Consider the following 20,225-nt stretch of genomic DNA (forward strand, 5'->3'; position numbering starts at 1 on the left):
TATTTGCACGCAGGCCTGCAAAACAAACAACCAAAACCCGGAAACAAAGAAACCAACCTGGACAGGTGACAGAAACAGTGTAACCTGCTGCCGGAGGGGGAACAGCCAGCCGGTGGTTCCACTCTGCACACTGGGCAGATCTGGAACCCACTGCAGAGATGGGCTGGAGTACTGAGACAGCACGCAGCCTTGCAAGTCTGGTAAACACTTCCCCTTAGTGACCAATACCCAAATACCCGCCATCCTTCACAGGAGGTTATCGCGGGAGATGTTTTAATGGGATTACTTCTCCCCCCCCCCCCCCCCCCGACCTGTGGAGTGCGAGGAGCAGGAGGAGGACTTCCCTCCAACTCCCTCAGGCTGTCATGTTTGCTTTGGAAGACGAAGGAGGTGACGAATAAAGGAAAACACACGCCTGCACGGCGGAGGACAAACCACCTCAGGACTTGTAGAGATGTGCTATAGGAGGACGTCAGTCGACAGTGCTCAGAGGAACGTCTGAGACTGGTTTGTACAGTTAACGTCGTGGCAACGAGAGCCGGCCTCGGGATACGGAAATGCTCCTCCGCAGAAGAACCGGGGGACTCGCGCTTCCTTGGGTGCCCAGCTGAACCGGGTCAAGTGTTCAGACAGGCGACGGCCGCTGCCAAGTGACCTTCGACCTTTGAGAGGTGCCAGGCCCAGCAGCCAGACGCCGCGCACTTTATGTCGAACTACAAGTTAGCTATTCAAGCGCTGGTGAGAGGAGACGCGGCGAGCCCGGCTATGCTCTGCAGCTGCTTGAAGAGAGAAAATGCATCAGAGATCCAAAATACAACTCACAAAATAAAAGTCCGGTTTATTGTCCAACAACAAACTTCGCACATACATCAAAACAGGCCATCATAAAACAAAAAGTCGCTGACAAAAACAAAACAAAAAGGAAAAGAAAAGAGGCTCCTTTTCTTTGGCCTTGCCCTCCCATACAAACAAACTAGTTATGGTACAGCTAAAGTACATACATTAAATTTACTGGAATGCTCTGAGTTCAACGGCTTAAGAGGTTTCCTTTCCTTTTTAAAAACATGTTTTAACTCTTTCTGTCGAGATATTGTAACATGGTCAACCAAGTAAAATCTTTTGTAAAGAAGCACCGATTTGGTCTTTAGGAGATTGCTGCCAAGATAACTGACCCCCCTCTAACAATATGTACAAAAATATAAAATGTAAATAAAAATACAAAGAAATTCTCCTTTTGTGTTGTTTACTGTTGAGCCGTGTTCTGCATTGTTGTGGCGGCGGATTCCTCTAGAAAATTTTGTGGCGGTTGAGGGGAGAGAGAGAGAGAGAGAGAGATGGAGAGAGAGAGAGAGAGTGGACATGGATGTTGAACTCTACTTGCTAATGACCATGTTTTATTTCTTTTTTTAATTCTTTTTTTTCCTTTTTTTTTTTTACTCAGTCCTCCAGCCCCTTCACCCCTGACATGAAAAGGTCAAAGGCGAAGAATCAGGAAGTGGTTCAGCAGGATGGGGGCAGGGAAACGCATCAATCGTCATCGTCGGTTTTCTGCTTCTTGGTTTCGACGTCGTCCTGAAAGACAAAGTGAGACAGGTGAGTTGGTTAGCTCAAACTCTGATCCAGACACTTGCGCGCGGGGGGTCAAAGTTCACCACCTCACCTCTTCGTCCTCATCATCATCCTCAGCTGCCCGTTTTGTTCCTCCCTCAATGTCATCATCATCATCATCTTCATCCTCCTCATCACCTGCAAACAACCATCGCCTGTAAATCAAACGCCTCGGGGACCCCCCTCTCTACACAGAATGATGGGTTGGGAGCTCAAACTTTGTTGTGGCCCACTGACCTTCTCCATCATCTTCCTCATCTTCCTCATCCACTTCCTCTTCATCCTCCTCGTCTATCTCTGGCTCACCATTCTCCTCGTTCTCCTGGAGGCACAAACCAAGTTTGTTGTCAAACCGGAGAGGAGCTCGGCTAACAAGCGCCACCGTCTCAGGACCGACTTGCTAAGTGAAAGTAAAAGTGTTTTGCCGCCAAAAGGGGCTGCGTGTCTGTCTCTACCTTCCCATTGGTGGCGGCATCTTTGCCGTTTTCTTTCTCCTCTACCAGTTTCTTCTCTTTCAGGTCCTGTTGCGAGATAAGAGGGAAAACAACAGGAATTATTTACCACCCACTTCATCAAAGCCGGTGCAAGAACAGTGTTTAAGGAGATTTGGCTGAACTCCAGGTCTTATTAACGAAGTCGACTATAAAGACGCCAGCCAGCCTTCAGCTGCTGCTTTAAGTCCTGCTCGGTTCTCAGCACCACCCGCCCACTTCACCTACTTTAATGTGCTGTAATCTGATACTTTGATGCGGCCCGGGGCACTGTGGGTATTGTAGTTCCGCAAGTTTCGTCAGCGCCATATGTCACAAGACACGCCCGGGGAAAACACTGCAATACCCAGGATACACAGCGCCATTTAAATACAAGCGCAGACCCAGCAAGCGCGAGGCTGGCCGATTTAACGGAGGCTTAAAAGGACAATAGAAGACGACACATGGCACCGAAAGACGGGTCGACCCGTAATACACAAACACAGGAGTCCGGCCAAAACGGGCCAGAACACACCGAACCCGTTTACCCGAAAACACAAAATCCACCTTCAGGTCTTTTCGTCGGAACGCTTGTGTCGATTCTATTTATAGCCGCGCTCACAAACGGCCCCTCGGTTTCCTTGTTGTGTCGACTCTGTTGATGTGCCCAAGGCACGCATGCCCCGATCTGATACTTTTATCGATCCCTTTACATAATCTTTTCAGCCCTTAAGCCGTTTATCATCATCATCATCATCATCGTCGTCATCATCACCTCCTTCACACGGCTTTAGCAGAAGCATGCTACGCACCTCCGGTCGGGAGTCGGACGCGTCCTGCCTCCGAACATCGACCGTGCGTAAAAAAAGGCGCTTGCGCGTAAAATGTTCCACAACTATAAATAGGGCCCAGACAAGCGTGCGCACTCATTATTAACGTGGACCCGAAGGTCCAACCTGCCGAACCCCCGGAGAGCCCCGCCAACTCCCCCAGAAAAGAACAACGGAGTTCCGCAAATTACAAAGCGAAGGGGTCGGCGTCGGAAAACCCACCGCCGCCGCCGCCACGGTACACCTCAACCCGGACCGGCCGCGGAAAACTTTAGCCCGACACACGGCCGGACCGCGTCCCGCACACGATAAACCCACGGCCCTTTACGGGACGTGTCGGCCGGTTCTTCTGCCCCCGTGAGCGGGGCGAGCGGAGCCCCTCGGCTCCCCGACGCGGCGCGATGCATTCCGGCGCCACGAAACCCGACTGCCCGGGCATCGCGGTTCAAGTCGTCGAACGAACCTGAGGCCCGTTTTTCCACTCAAAACAAGCGAAAAGTGGCGGTCCAAGGTCCCGATCGGCCGTCCGAAAGTTGACGCTTGCGTCGGATTTGCGCTCGGCGTCGAGCGCTACCTGCCCATTCAAACGAGCCGCCGCCGCCGCGCCAGCCGGGCCAACTCCGCCGCCGCGGCGCGGCTCAGCCACCCGCCGGCAAGCCGCTTCACCCGCTCCGGGGTTTCCCCGCTTCGGACTCCCCGGCTGAAACCTTTCCGTCAAAGTAAAACCAGAGACGCCGATTTCCCATGTAGTCGCGCTTCGGAAAATCTTGTTAAATTTAACGCGCTACCGATTTAATAAGAGGGAAAAAGAGCAGCCGGTGGCGAGTAAAGCCCCAAAAGCGGAGATCCGGTGCCCGGACAGGCGGGCCGTTAGGCGGTGCGGGTCCGGACCCGGCGGTCGGTCGGTCGGGTCCCTGAACCGACACGCTTGTATAAACAAAGAACCCGCGCAGACCGTCCGTCCCTCTCCGGACAATGAGAGGCAGCGGCGTCGTAGCGCGGAGCCCGCCTCCGCTCCGCGGTCCCACAGCCCGGATCGCGGAGCGGAGCGGACCGCTTCCCCCTCGCTACTTTCAGCCAGGAAAGCCGAACACAGGCGCATTCCCGCCGCCCCGAGCGGGCTCCGAGACGCCGGCGGCCGCCCGAGCCGCGGGTCCCGGATGAGCGCGAGGCGCCGAGGAGGAAAAGGGGCTTTTGAAAAAAAAAAATCGAGGTTACGTCTGTAAAAGCCTCGCGGAGAGCCGCTGGCTCGGAAAAGATGAAGAACGCTTACCTTGGCAGAGATATCGGAGCCGGACTCAACTTTTGTGTCTGCCATTGTTTTAGTTGAATAAAATAAAGGACGGTTGAAATTAAAGGTGGAATAAAGTAAATCCTTTTCCCCTCCGCTGCGGATTAACCACTATTACACCGTGCCAGTGGCCGACGCTGCCGACGGCCGGAGCTTTAATATAGCCTTGTGGGCGGAGCGAAGAGGCGGTCGGAGCGCCCCGATTGGCCGAGGGCTCCGCGGAGGTGTGCGCTCCGCGCGTTGGAGTGAAACAATGGGTAGAATTTCTAAAGCCGGAGGCCCCGCCCCCGCCCCGCCCCCTCCCCCCCCCCGTCCATCACACTCGCTCCCGCTTCAAGCCGTCTTTTCTCCACTAGCCTGATTAAAAGCACACGAAACCTTCTTTATTACTTCGACGGCCTCCGTCGCCCAGCACCGGGCCGGACCACTCGCCACAACCGAACCACCACTCGCCACAACCGAACCACCACTCGCCACAACCGAATCACGCACAACCGTGCCAAACGCGCGGAACCGCGCCGCCGCGGCGCGGTTTGATTGATTGATGGCGCTCTCGACAAATTCGAGCGGCAAGCGGCGACGATGCGTCCCGCCCCCCGCCGCCGCCGCCGCTTGCCGCCGCCGGGGAATAGACGGCCAATGTGTCGGCGGAAAAGACGCCAGACGTCATGGGAACAAGCAAATGGCGGCTCGGAGGGCGCGCTAGTATGTGGCGGCGTGTTGACATACCTGCTCCCAGACACATAAAAGGCCGAATAATGAGGGCGGATGTGGACGAGCGCGGCCAGGCCCCTCCCCGTGTTTGAAAGTCCCTCTCGAGCGCGCCTCGCGCCGATCCGGGATGTGCGCACTTGACACTCCGCGTTTTTTCTTTTTTTCACGAGACGTTAAACCGATATATCGGCGCGCCAAGGTCGATCCACAAGCACGCGCACACACGCGCGCGCACGCACACGCGTCGGTTTGATACAGCAGACACACACACACACAGTGCGCCGGGCACGGAACGATGCGGACGGGCCGGGCGCGGGCCGGGCCGGGCGCCTGGCCTCGTCCCGTTTCTATTGTTCCGTGGCGGGAAGCGGTGCGGTAAACATGCCGTGACACACGTGCGACGACGCAGTGATAATACTGTGCTCGTGAATTCACGCGCCTTCAGCCGCCACACAGGGGCAGACAGGTGACGTTCTGACCGACGTTCCGCACACACGCTTTCTACAAGTCGAGCGTGCGGGAGGACAAAGCGGCCGAACAAGCCGACATGTGTTGTCGGAGATGGGGGATGGGAGCGAACTGTGGGACGGAGGCAGCAACCCACATTCACATTCTACTCTGCTGACGCACTCGGCGGAGGCGGACGGCTCCGATTGGCGGAAAAAGTGGAATAAACACGGTCTCGACGGACGACGCGCTGCGATTGGCTACCGCGGCCGTCCGTCAATTCAAAAGGCGTTGCATTGGTCTCTAATAAGCACGGGAAGCGGATCTGGATTGTGGATCGACGCAGCCGTTCACATGCTGTTCCAAAATAACTTTCTATTTTTTGTGGGCCAGTCCTTTCTATCCTACCATGGAAACTATGTTTATTATAAATTGTGGGCCAAAGTGTAACCCGGCCATTTTTATGCTACATGACGCAGGAAAATAAAATATTTCGCAGGATATCAGAGAGAGAATGCAATACGCATTAAGCAAGCAGAATAATCAAAGTTTCATCAGAGAGATTCAAGACAATTAAAATATTGCAAAAAAAATAAATAAAAATACAACGAACTCTGTGGAAAAAGACAATTATCAGCCCGTTATGGTAAAGTTAGCATGTAGTGGGTATTTAGGTGAGGTGTTCAGTCATACACACCTCACACTGACATTCATTCAACAACTCCAGCACCAAGTGATGTCATTGGATTTCTGTCTCGCCGGGTGACACTATGAGCTTGTCGCACTGTATTACTTGTCCAAATGCAACTGGAAACAAAATATTGCTAAACTTTTCAGTTTTCACACGCTGTAAAATGGGTTATGTTATTTCTGCATTAAAAACCAAAGGTCAAATGGAAGTTATGATATTCGCTTGCTGAGACATTTTTTTTTAAATTTCTGATTTTTCCCTTTTTCTCCCAATTTATTGGCCCATCGATCCCTATTTTAGTTCAAACACCCACCCTCGTACTGCATCATGCGTTCGCCAACTGCATCTCTCCGGCCGGCAGTCTGGAAGGAGACGCCTCCCCACTTCCGTGACAAGGTGAATCTAGGCCGAACCACTGCTTTTCCCCCCCCCACACACCCAGAGACGCATTCATGTGACGAACACAAGCCGACTCCGCCCCCTCCCGAAGACAGCGCTGCCAATTATCGCTGCTTCATCGATTCCGGCCATAGTCGGATCAGACGAGACCGGGACGCGAACCCCGGTCCCCAGTGGGCAACTGCATCCACACAAAGCCGATGCTTAGACCGCTACACCACCGCGGACCTGCTGAGACATTTCTTATGGTTCTTTTATGCACAAATTCACGCACATACGCAAAAAAATCCACAAAAACGTAGGAAAACTTGTCGAGCCACGCACAAAGAAAAAAATATCGGACCCAAAGTTAATTGTCTTTGATATATGAGCATTTGTTCAGAGGGTGCGTGTCCTATAGACCAGGGCTGGCTAACCATGTGCCATGGAGAGCCATGTGTATGCAGGTTTTCATTCCAGCTGGACTCCACACCAGGGGATTTCACTGATTAGCAACCCTTCAACCAAAGAGGGAGAATGTATCAGTGAAATCGCCTGGTGTGGAGTCGGGTTAGAATGAAAACCTGCATACACATGGCTCTCCGTGGCACATGGTTAGCCACCGCTGCTATAGACTAACATTATATGACCATATATGGAGACACTAGCTGAGACACTAAATCTACCAAATTTCCGCCGTTTTTACAATGCTGTAATGTCCTCAGTTATCACTCTGTTCGTACACATGATACATCAAAATGTTCCCCGACTTCTTGTGACACTCGCGATGCAAAAATCTAAGCTGTGCGTTGTATAGTTTTTGAGATACGAGCAATTGTTTAGAGGATGTGCGCCAGTACCCTCTGAGCAGTGCTACTTCCTCATCCTCATGTTTGACTGAAAGCAGAATGGACGCTACAGTGACTCACTATCGCCTCTTGAGGTATAGTTCTTTGATACACCATATGGTGCAACTTGGACACAACGTCAATAATGAACCCGGGCGGGTGTTTCGGGTCTTAACATCAGACACCCTCGCCCGAGTGACTGCGCCGGTGGTGATCAAGCCCCAACTTGTGTCGAGGTAGCGCATCATGTCACGTGTCACCCCTCTTCACCCAGAGCCAATGGGATGCCTTTTCAGCGGCTTCCAAGACGTTCCTAATTGCTCCTCTTCTTTGCAGCCCACAAATCACCAAGAGTCCCAGCCAACTTCAATCGGCTCACAATGGGCCTTCCACCGATTCCTCTGACACTCAGCAACCAGATCGGCATACCTGGTTCTCTTTCTTTCTTGTACCTCCTCCATCTGATCTTCCCAGGGGACAGTTGGCTCGAGCAAAACCTCTTGCTTGGTTGCCACAGACATCAGCACCATGTCTGGCCTGTGTGCGGTAGCTGTGATGATGGCCGGGAACCTCAGTTGTCTCCCTTAGGTCGACCGAGAACTGTCAGTCCCTTGCTGTTGTAAGCAGCTCACCCTGGGCCTTTGGGTGGGGCTGGGGCTGGGGCTTCTCCCCTGCTCAAACAAAGGCGATGGTGCATTTTGTTTTTTGTTGCTGCTTGCTGTAGCTGATCCCAGTGCAGATGGTGTCTGCTACTGCCTGCAGAACTTCATCATGGTGCCAATGATACAATCCTCCCCCAAGGCCTTTGGACAGCAGCTCAGGATGTGCTCCAAGGATCCCCTTTTTTGGCAGAGTTGGCGAGCAGGTGAGTCCACCCGGCCCCAGCAGAACAGGTTGGAAGGGCTCAGGGGGACATCATACACTGACTGGACCAAAGACTTGAATCGGTGTGATTCTACCTTCCAGAGTCTGCCCAGGTAATCTTTCAGCTGGTTGTATGCTCTATCTCGGTCCAGGCCCCCTGCTTGCACATACCCACCATTCTCTGTAGCGAGCTTTCTCCTCCTCTGTGCATACCTCCTCCTGGATCAACTTTTGCCTCTCCTTTCCTCGGGCTTTACCGCAGCAAGGTCTTGAATTGCTCCCGAGTCCAGCCCGACCAGTTGCCACAGTGCCCATCAAGATGCTCTGCCGCAACCTTGACTCAGCTCGCTCAACTGCTTCCTGTACGTGTCACTTCCTTCCTGTTCTGACCTCGATACCCACAGAGGAGATCTTGGTGTCAGTGGAATCTCGGTAGAGCAGGACTTCTCTGGCTCTGGTAACCTTAAACTCCTCTGCCAGACTGCTGAGAGGAAGCTGTAGCTTGCTGTTAAGTCCATAAAGAGCAATGCTGCTTAGACTCTGCGGTAGGCCCAGCCACCTGCGCAGGAACTGGCTGATTTTCCTTTCAAAGCCCTCCACAATGGTGACTGGGACTTTGCAGATTAGCAGTGGCCAAAGGAGTTGAAGAAGGATGTTGATATATCCAGGCCTTGAATTTTCCAGGAAGCCCTGACTTGTCCACTGTGGAGAGCCATGTGTTGAGGTCATCGCTGGTTGCCTGGCGTGCCATTGTATCCTTCATATTGCTGGTGAAGATCTTACGCAGGCTCTTGACTGGCTTTTCAGTCACAGATGGTATTTGGGTACCTCTCAAAGAGAAGCTGAACTGGTCGGTTACTGTTCCTTTCCTGAGGACCAGAGACCTGGATTTTGTGGGCTTGAAGTTAATTCTTGCCCATGTAATGAGCTGTTCAAGTTCTCGAAGGAGCCACCTGCATCCGGGCACTGATGTAGTTGTTACCTTTAGGTCATCCACGAACGCTCTGATCGGGGGTTGTCGTGTGCCAGATTTGGACCGGGGACCTCTGAACTCCACTTCCCCAGTCTTCACAAGCATATTCATGGCCAGCGCAAACAGAGACACAGAAATTGTTCAGCCAGTGATGATACCCTTCTCTAGCCGATGCAAAGCTGACGTTGAGGTTCCAGAGGACACCCTGAGGATAAAGTTGTTGCAATAGTCCAGGATGAGGTTTTGGATCTTCTCTGGGACTTGGTGTCTGATCAGGGCCAATTCTACCAACTTGTGTAGGATTGATCCGTAGGCATTAGCAAGGTCCAGCCACAACACTGCCAGGTCTCCCCTGCTTTGTCATGCCTCTCTGATCAGTTGAGTTACCACACCTGTGTGCTCTATACATCCTGGAACACAAGGGACTCTTCCCTTCTGCACTGGGGTGTCTATGTAGGAGTTCTTCAGGAGAAGTCCCATGATGTGATTGGCAACAATCTTGAAGAAGAGCTTACCTTCCACACTGTGGAGCGAGAACGTCCTAAATTACTTGATGTTGCTTGCATTCTACTCCTTAGGAATCCACAGGCCTTCTGCATATCTCCACTGCTGCGGCACCTTTCCCCTCCTCCAGATCACCCTGTAGATCTTCCAAAGGCGTTCCAGAAGCCTGGGGCACCTTTTGAAGACCTTGTACGGCGCTCCACTCGGGCCTGGGGCTGAAGATGTTCTCGCCAACTTGATGATCTCCTTGATTTCTTTCAGTGTGGGTTCGTTGATGTTGAACAGGGTACTGGGTTCAGGTGGGGATATAAGAGCCTGGATCATTACCAATATATCTGTACATTTAGGGTGCCCCCCCCCTTGGGCACCCCTGGGGGTATTTCTCTGAAAGGCTCTTTGTAGCATATTTGTGGGTGCTCCATCTAGAGAGCTGCAGCTTGAGGTGCTAACCCTCTCTGCCCTGGCTCTCCGAACTGTCCACTGTCTCTCCAGTTGTCACTACATTATTCACTGTTGTCATTCAGCCTTTCCCTGAAAGTCACTGGCATCGCCATACTGAGTTAGTTCTTTGATACACCATGCGGTACTACAAAGTGGTATTATGAGACAGGACTGGATTGGGACTAGCTGAGTAGCATGCTAACATCAGTAGATATATCTGCAACACAATACACAGACCAACACAACACAATACCTAGACGTATGACCTACGATCAGCTGGGTGTCCCTTCTTGCTACAGCATCCAGCCACCACCGCAGCTGTTACCTGTCTACCCTGCACCAGGACTAGTTCCATGGCTACCACCCTTACAGCCATGAGCCTACGGAGGTGACATGTTTGACTTTTGCCATGAACAACTTATAGACTGTTTTCACAGCCCGGGATAATGGACAATTTGCAGACTGCTCGTACTGATCAGTGAAACTGTTGGACTGTTGATCAAAAGTATGTGCACGGACTGCTTATGGTCTGCTTATTGACTGTTAATTATATCTGAACTGTGAACCTTGGCCTTTCTTCAAGCACCAGCTTACAGAAGAGGATCTCCAGTGTAGAGTTTATAAAAGACTAAAAAAAAAAAGAGAGAGAAAATGTTTGGTTTAATGTCGAGGTTGGAAGGATGAATGGTGCATTTACAATCTGTTGCAAATCAGCAATACAGTAGGTTGATGTTCATTGCTTGCATTGTTATTTGTTGTGCAATTTGAGCGGTAATGGCGTTGAACTGTACTGTGATCTACAGAGTGGTCTTGATCTGGTAGTCTGAGATCGATTGCTTCTGTCTCCACCCGCTACCAAGGGGAATTCGCGGTAATTTCCCTATTCCAATAAAATACTCATCAAGGAAACAGCCGTCTTATCACTTTAGTGACTATTCCACCCCCTTTTCAGCGGCGTAACATTTTGGGTGCTTTTACGTCAGTTCTCAGATGTGTTGCTTTTATCCAAAGCAACACATCTGAGAACTGATACAACACAAGCAAGGATCTAGGCAGGAGAGAACAACATGAGTACGTGCCATAAAGCTGCGCGAACTTACGTTTGTGGCGGCCTCACCCAGTACCGTCCATGCAGTGTCTTTGTCCACGTCTGCGTCTAAGTTTGTGTTTTTGTTTGATGGCTGGGAGAGCTGGCCCTGGATCGGCTGGGAGAGTTTGGTCTGCTGTCTCCCGTGGGCCCAGGGACCACGGCCCTGCCTAAGCTAACTGCTTGCCCATGTAGACCGGCAGTTCCGACAATCATCCTGGCGTTCGCTGTCTTGGACAGTGGATTATGTGCGTGTGTGTGTGTGTGTAGTTTGGATATGTGTGTTCTTGTAGTTTGGATGTGTTTTTGTCTTTGTGTTGCACTGCTGTGGGCTGGGGAAACCATATTTCGTTTCATTTCATGTGCGCAGGTGCATGGAATGAAACGACTAATAAATGCTCCTGATTCCTGTATAGGACGTCGGTGCCAACAGGCAGTGCACAGAGGCAATGCATCGAGTGCATACACGTTTTTTTTCCTGTCTTTTCCTTTTCTTTTTTTAATCACCAGTCCATCAAGTGCAGAGGTGTTCGCGAAACAGTTTTTCTTAGTTTGTTTAGTTGGGGGTTTTTTTTAGGGTGGGGGGTTGTGTGTTTTTTTACTGTGAAGTTTTGTGAATAACTGACTAAGTTTGTGACTCTATATTCCTCCTCAGAGCTGACCATCACTTCTCTTTTTATGTCATTATGGCCCAAGCATCAAGCAACCAACGACTTCTTCAAATGTCATCAAACCTGCTTCAAAACACTTCTGCATATCCTTCAGAACTCTCCCGCACAAACCTCCCTGCCATTCAAGAAACCAGTCTCGAGTTTAGACCAGTTTCATAGGAATAAAACATCTCTGAGGAGGAATGCGGGCCTGCTAGAAGTCTTTCATTCAGATGTATAGAAACAGACGCTTAGCGGACACACATTCTGGACCCAGTGAAGAAAGAAGAAAGCCACTCTATATTTGTCATTGTAGCTTACAATGACATTGAATTCTTACAGTGAATGTGTTCAGTGAATGGCGGCGGTTAGCGCTGTCGCCTCGCAGCTAGAAGGTCCTGGGTTCGAACCCCGGGATAGTCCAACCCTGAGGGTCATCCCAGGTCGTCCTCTGTGTGGAGTTTGCATGTTCTCTCCGTGTCTGCGGTGGGATTTCTCCGGGTGCTCCGGTTTCCCCCCCGCCATCAAAAAAAACATGCATGTTAGGGTTGATACTCCTGTCTGTGCCCCTGACCGAGGCACGGCAAGACCAACTGGAGGTGGTCCCCGGGCACGGCGGCTGCCCACTGCTCCTAGCTACACAGCTAGGGTGGGTTAAATGCAGAGAGGAATTCCCCCACAGGGATTAACAGTATTCCAAAATAAAAATCCCAAAAAAATACAAATATCTCTGCACCCTGTTGTATAGGAGCAGTGGGCGGCTGCAGTACCCGGGGACCAACTCCAGTTCTTTCCACTGCCTTGTTCAGGGGCACAGGCAGGGGTATTAACCTGAACATGCATGTCGTTGAAACGTGGGAGGAAACCGGAGCACCCGGAGGAAACCCACGCAGACACGGGGAGAACATGCAAACTCCACACAGAAAGGACCTGGGACGGCCTGGGGTTCGAACCCAAAACCTTCTTGCTGTGAGGCAACATGGCTAACTACGGGACCACCGTGCCGCCCAAATGGGAATAACTCCCAATAACTCTTAACAAGTGTTAATACCAATGGAGGCTGGCCAGTACAGGGCGCTGTGGCGCCGCCCCCTTCAAACATCAAGAGATGAAGATCTACTTAAACATGTTAAATATAATGTAGTTGTTTGACGCAAATAATTATAAACAAAAGTGTCAGTCTGTGAGCGCCTGTCAGCAGCATTAAATATTGGTTCAAATGGTGTTTGGTTGGTTTCCATCTGAATACATGTACTTCCTGTCTGAATACATATACTTCCTGTCTGAATACATATACTTCCTGGGTGAGGGGCGCCGGCCAAACCATACCTTATGTAGGCCCTCAAACTTGTGGCGAGCAGGTGACCTGAGGCTGCTGTCTGATTGGTTTCTTCAGATTTTCCAGGGGGCGCAGTTCTGTGCTGCCCTAGACACTCCCACTTTTATTGGCAGTGAATTGGTATTGTTTTCATGGTTTTTGATCTAATGTGATTGGACAATTCTCGTGGCTGTCAATCATGTTCACACCCACCATGACGCCTCGTCTCAACTGTCAATCATCCACCATCTACCAACCCTGATAACATCTATAGGCTACACTGTCCTTCTTAATAACTCTGTGACTGTGTGGACATGAAAGCAGCTGTCAGGTGTGCTGCGCCAGGGTAAACTGCGCCCCCCCCCCAAAAAAACGTTTAGCACCAGCCGCCACTGGTTAGCACCAAGCTGAACCACGGAGCTACACAACACAGATGACCCCTTCAGATGATAAACGTTAGGAAGTCCTGGACTGAAGCCAAGAGAAGCTCACTGTGCTCAGTAAGGCTGAATGACACATGCATTAGTAATCGATTGCTGATTAAAAACACGACCTGAGAAAAGGAAAGGAACGTTGTGTTGTGATGTGGAGAAATGATGACTTCAGAAACCACAGGCCAGGAAACCGCTTCACGCAGCTGCTGCTTCCTCTCCTTCATTCAAACGGACACTTTCACTCGTTAACCCCTTCCGCTATACCAGCCACACCCCTCACACGTCATCTGCCAACCTGCTGGACGCCCTCCGCTCAGGCTCACATATTCCCGCGCTCTCCTTCTCTCTCCCCTAACTTCCGCTTCCGCTGTTACCTGCCGGGAACCGGCTGCGGAGGGAAAAAAAGAAGGAAAAGAGGAAAACAGAGCATTCCTCCGCACGCACACCTACAGGGAAACAAGCAGGATTTTCCCTTTTTTCCTCCTACTTTATTTCCTTTTTTCCTCCTACTTTCATTAATTTTTTCCTCCTACTTTTATTCATTTTTCCCTCCTACTATATTCCCTTTTTCCCCTCATACTTTATTCCCTTTTTCCTCCTCCTTTACTCAATTTTTTCCTCCTACTTTATTCCCCTTTTCCTCCTACTTTTATTCCTTTTTCCCTCCTACTTTATTCCCTTTCCTCCTACTTTATTCCCTTTTCCCTCCTACTTTATTCCCTTTCCTCCTACTTTATTCCCTTTTCCTCCTACTTTATTCCCTTTTCCCTCTTAATTTTATTCATTTTTTCCTCCTACTTTATTCCCCTTTTTCCTCTTAATTTTATTCCCTTTTTCCTCCTACTATATTCCCTTTTCCCCTCATACTTTATTCCCTTTTTTCCTCCTACTTTACTCAATTTTTTCCTCCTACTTTTATTCCTTTTTTCCTCCTACTTTTATTCCTTTTTCCCTCCTACTTTATTCCCTTTCCTCCTACTTTTATTCCTTTTTTCCTCCTACTTTTTTCCTCCTACTTTATTCCCTTTTTTCCTCCTACTTTATTTCCTTCTGCAACCGTGTTGCAGTGGTTTATAAGCTATGTGGCCTGGTGATACGAAGCAGACCAGACCAGACCAGACCAGACCAGACCAGACCAGACCAGACCAGACCAGACCAGAAGAAACCACCAAACTGTTGCGTTCACTCTTCACACCATAACCGAAGGGGTCCACGTGGAAAAACCGGAAGAAAAATCATTTCTTTTTTTGGGGGGGGGAACCCCCTCCCCCCCCCCCCCTCCCCCCCCCCCCCCACACCTTTCTCCCCAATTGTACTTGGCCAAATTACACCACTCTTACCCACATCCGGTTTCCCACGTGCAGACACGGCCAGTTGTGTCTGTAGGGACGCCCGACCAAGCCGGAGGTAACACGGGGATTCGAACCGGTGTTGGTAGGCTACAGAATAGACTGCTACGCCACCCGGAAACCAATTTCTTCATTACATGACTTTACCGCGTCGGTGTGACGTCAGGCGCGCGCCCCCCACTGACGCCGCGGCGGCACAACAGGAACCGGAAAGACACCGACCGCGAGCTGCATCTGTTTCACCCGCGCTTGGTTTTCTGTTTGTGTCTCGGGTCTCATGAGAGTGTCGCCTGCTGTGACGCGGTCCGAGCTGTGTTTCATGTATGGAAGACTTATATTAACAAAGACCAATCACCACCATCACCACCACCGTCATCACCACCACCACCATCACCATCATCACCATCAACACCATCAACATCATCATCACCGTCACCATCACCATCATCACCATCATCACCACCATCATCACCATCAACATCATCACCATCATCACCATCATCATTTTAATCTTTACCAAGTTTCTCAGAATGTAAATAAAGACACGCGGACACAGTGCACAGATCACACAGCTACCGACGCTGTTTTGTGTGTGTGATACGCGTGCGCGCGCGCTCCTGCGTGTCTGTACGCGTCCGAGGCATGTGTGCACGTGTTCAGTTTGTACCGCAAAGAGCCAACTTCCTCTTCACACCATGCAGACTGAGGAAGACTTCACACCGTGCAGACTGAGGAAGACTTCACACCGTGCAGACTGAGGAAGACTTCACACCGCGCAGACTGAGGAAGACTTCACACCATACAGACTGAGGAAGACTTCACACCATACAGACTGAGGAAGACTTCACACCATGCAGACTGAGGAAGACTTGACACCGTGCAGAGTGAGGAAGACTTGACACCGTGCAGAGTGAGGAAGACTTCACACCGCGCAGACTGAGGAAGACTTCACACCGCGCAGACTGAGGAAGACTTGACACCGTGCAGACTGAGGAAGACTTGACACCGTGCAGAGTGAGGAAGACTTCACACCATACAGACTGAGGAAGACTTCACACCATACAGACTGAGGAAGACTTCACACCGTGCAGACTGAGGAAGACTTCACACCATGCAGACTGAGGAAGACTTCACACCGCGCAGACTGAGGAAGACTTGACACCGTGCAGAGTGAGGAAGACTTCACACCGCGCAGAGTGAGGAAGACTTCACACCGCGCAGACTGAGGAAGACTTCACACCGCGCAGACTGAGGAAGACTTCACACCGTGCAGAGTGAGGAAGACTTCACACCGCGCAGACTGAGGAAGACTTCACACCGCGCAGACTGAGGAAGACTTCACACCGCGCAGAGTGAGGAAGACTTCACACCATACAGACTGAGGAAGACTTCACACCATGCAGACTGAGGAAGACTTCACACCGTGCAGACTGAGGAAGACTTGACACCGTGCAGAGTGAGGAAGACTTCACACCGCGCAGAGTGAGGAAGACTTCACACCGCGCAGACTGAGGAAGACTTCACACCGCGCAGACTGAGGAAGACTTCACACCGTGCAGAGTGAGGAAGACTTCACACCGCGCAGACTGAGGAAGACTTCACACCGCGCAGACTGAGGAAGACTTCACACCGCGCAGAGTGAGGAAGACTTCACACCATACAGACTGAGGAAGACTTCACACCGCGCAGAGTGAGGAAGACTTCACACCGCGCAGACTGAGGAAGACTTCACACCATACAGACTGAGGAAGACTTCACACCGCGCAGAGTGAGGAAGACTTCACACCATACAGACTGAGGAAGACTTCACACCGCGCAGAGTGAGGAAGACTTGACACCGTGCAGACTGAGGAAGACTTCACACCATACAGACTGAGGAAGACTTCACACCGTGCAGACTGAGGAAGACTTCACACCGCGCAGAGTGAGGAAGACTTGACACCGTGCAGACTGAGGAAGACTTGACACCGTGCAGAGTGAGGAAGACTTGACACCGTGCAGACTGAGGAAGACTTGACACCGTGCAGAGTGAGGAAGACTTGACACCGTGCAGAGTGAGGAAGACTTGACACCGTGCAGAGTGAGGAAGACTTGACACCGTGCAGAGTGAGGAAGACTTGACACCGTGCAGACTGAGGAAGACTTGACACCGTGCAGACTGAGGAAGACTTGACACCGTGCAGACTGAGGAAGACTTGACACCGTGCAGAGTGAGGAAGACTTGACACCGTGCAGAGTGAGGAAGACTTGACACCGTGCAGAGTGAGGAAGACTTGACACCGTGAAGACTGAGGAAGACTTGACACCGTGCAGACTGAGGAAGACTTGACACCGTGCAGACTGAGGAAGACTTGACACCGTGCAGACTGAGGAAGACTTGACACCGTGCAGAGTGAGGAAGACTTGACACCGTGCAGAGTGAGGAAGACTTGACACCGTGCAGACTGAGGAAGACTTGACACCGTGCAGACTGAGGAAGACTTGACACCGTGCAGACTGAGGAAGACTCGACACCGTGCAGAGTGAGGAAGACTTGACACCGTGCAGAGTGAGGAAGACTCGACACCGTGCAGACTGAGGAAGACTTGACACCGTGCAGAGTGAGGAAGACTTGACACCGTGCAGAGTGAGGAAGACTTGACACCGTGCAGACTGAGGAAGACTTGACACTATTCAGACTGAGGAAGACTTGACACTATTCAGAGTGAGGAAGACTTGACACCGTGCAGAGTGAGGAAGACTTGACACCGTGCAGACTGAGGAAGACTTGACACTATTCAGACTGAGGAAGACTTGACACTATTCAGAGTGAGGAAGACTTGACACCGTGCAGACTGAGGAAGACTTGACACCGTGCAGAGTGAGGAAGACTTGACACCGTGCAGACTGAGGAAGACTTGACACCGTGCAGAGTGAGGAAGACTTCACACCGTGCAGACTGAGGAAGACTTGACACCGTGCAGACTGAGGAAGACTTGACACCGTGCAGACTGAGGAAGACTTGACACCGTGCAGAGTGAGGAAGACTTGACACCGTGCAGAGTGAGGAAGACTTGACACCGTGCAGAGTGACGAAGACTTGACACCGTGCAGACTGAGGAAGACTTGACACTATTCAGACTGAGGAAGACTTCACACCGTGCAGACTGAGGAAGACTTGACACCGTGCAGACTGAGGAAGACTCGACACCGTGCAGAGTGAGGAAGACTTGACACCGTGCAGAGTGAGGAAGACTCGACACCGTGCAGACTGAGGAAGACTTGACACCGTGCAGAGTGAGGAAGACTTGACACCGTGCAGAGTGAGGAAGACTTGACACCGTGCAGACTGAGGAAGACTTGACACTATTCAGACTGAGGAAGACTTGACACTATTCAGAGTGAGGAAGACTTGACACCGTGCAGACTGAGGAAGACTTGACACCATGCAGACTGAGGAAGACTTGACACTATTCAGACTGAGGAAGACTTGACACTATTCAGAGTGAGGAAGACTTGACACCGTGCAGACTGAGGAAGACTTGACACCGTGCAGAGTGAGGAAGACTTGACACCGTGCAGACTGAGGAAGACTTGACACCGTGCAGACTGAGGAAGACTCGACACCGTGCAGAGTGAGGAAGACTTGACACCGTGCAGAGTGAGGAAGACTCGACACCGTGCAGACTGAGGAAGACTTGACACCGTGCAGAGTGAGGAAGACTTGACACCGTGCAGAGTGAGGAAGACTTGACACCGTGCAGACTGAGGAAGACTTGACACTATTCAGACTGAGGAAGACTTGACACTATTCAGAGTGAGGAAGACTTGACACCGTGCAGAGTGAGGAAGACTTGACACCGTGCAGACTGAGGAAGACTTGACACTATTCAGACTGAGGAAGACTTGACACTATTCAGAGTGAGGAAGACTTGACACCGTGCAGACTGAGGAAGACTTGACACCGTGCAGAGTGAGGAAGACTTCACACCGTGCAGACTGAGGAAGACTTGACACCGTGCAGAGTGAGGAAGACTTGACACCGTGCAGAGTGAGGAAGACTTGACACCGTGCAGAGTGAGGAAGACTTGACACCGTGCAGAGTGAGGAAGACTTGACACCGTGCAGAGTGAGGAAGACTTGACACCGTGCAGACTGAGGAAGACTTGACACCGTGCAGACTGAGGAAGACTTGACACCGTGCAGACTGAGGAAGACTTGACACCGTGCAGAGTGAGGAAGACTTGACACCGTGCAGAGTGAGGAAGACTTGACACCGTGCAGAGTGAGGAAGACTTGACACCGTGAAGACTGAGGAAGACTTGACACCGTGCAGACTGAGGAAGACTTGACACCGTGCAGACTGAGGAAGACTTGACACCGTGCAGACTGAGGAAGACTTGACACCGTGCAGAGTGAGGAAGACTTGACACCGTGCAGAGTGAGGAAGACTTGACACCGTGCAGACTGAGGAAGACTTGACACCGTGCAGACTGAGGAAGACTTGACACCGTGCAGACTGAGGAAGACTCGACACCGTGCAGAGTGAGGAAGACTTGACACCGTGCAGAGTGAGGAAGACTCGACACCGTGCAGACTGAGGAAGACTTGACACCGTGCAGAGTGAGGAAGACTTGACACCGTGCAGAGTGAGGAAGACTTGACACCGTGCAGACTGAGGAAGACTTGACACTATTCAGACTGAGGAAGACTTGACACTATTCAGAGTGAGGAAGACTTGACACCGTGCAGAGTGAGGAAGACTTGACACCGTGCAGACTGAGGAAGACTTGACACTATTCAGACTGAGGAAGACTTGACACTATTCAGAGTGAGGAAGACTTGACACCGTGCAGACTGAGGAAGACTTGACACCGTGCAGAGTGAGGAAGACTTGACACCGTGCAGACTGAGGAAGACTTGACACCGTGCAGAGTGAGGAAGACTTCACACCGTGCAGACTGAGGAAGACTTGACACCGTGCAGACTGAGGAAGACTTGACACCGTGCAGACTGAGGAAGACTTGACACCGTGCAGAGTGAGGAAGACTTCACACCGTGCAGACTGAGGAAGACTTGACACCGTGCAGAGTGAGGAAGACTTGACACCGTGCAGAGTGAGGAAGACTTGACACCGTGCAGACTGAGGAAGACTTGACACTATTCAGACTGAGGAAGACTTCACACCGTGCAGACTGAGGAAGACTTGACACCGTGCAGACTGAGGAAGACTCGACACCGTGCAGAGTGAGGAAGACTTGACACCGTGCAGAGTGAGGAAGACTCGACACCGTGCAGACTGAGGAAGACTTGACACCGTGCAGAGTGAGGAAGACTTGACACCGTGCA

General features: G+C 51.2%; 1 protein-coding gene and 1 pseudogene across 1 annotated transcript; both read right to left on the bottom strand.

Annotated features, from left to right (window-relative positions):
* Positions 1-812: 812 nt before the first annotated feature.
* ptmab (prothymosin alpha b) lies at positions 813-4,340 on the bottom strand. Its single transcript, XM_056293007.1, has 5 exons — positions 4,182-4,340; positions 2,064-2,129; positions 1,846-1,930; positions 1,661-1,746; positions 813-1,572 (listed from the first exon to the last, which is right to left on the bottom strand). The coding sequence occupies exons 1-5, from the start codon at positions 4,224-4,226 to the stop codon at positions 1,528-1,530; spliced, it is 327 nt and encodes a 108-aa protein (XP_056148982.1). The 5' UTR covers positions 4,227-4,340; the 3' UTR covers positions 813-1,527.
* A 3,186-nt stretch (positions 4,341-7,526) lies between these two features.
* On the bottom strand, positions 7,527-9,942 carry LOC130124544 (uncharacterized; annotated as a pseudogene).
* Between the last annotated feature and the right edge of the window lie 10,283 nt (positions 9,943-20,225).

The sequence above is a fragment of the Lampris incognitus genome, chromosome 14 (assembly GCF_029633865.1).
Source record: "Lampris incognitus isolate fLamInc1 chromosome 14, fLamInc1.hap2, whole genome shotgun sequence".
NCBI classification, from domain to species: Eukaryota; Metazoa; Chordata; class Actinopteri; order Lampriformes; family Lampridae; genus Lampris; species Lampris incognitus.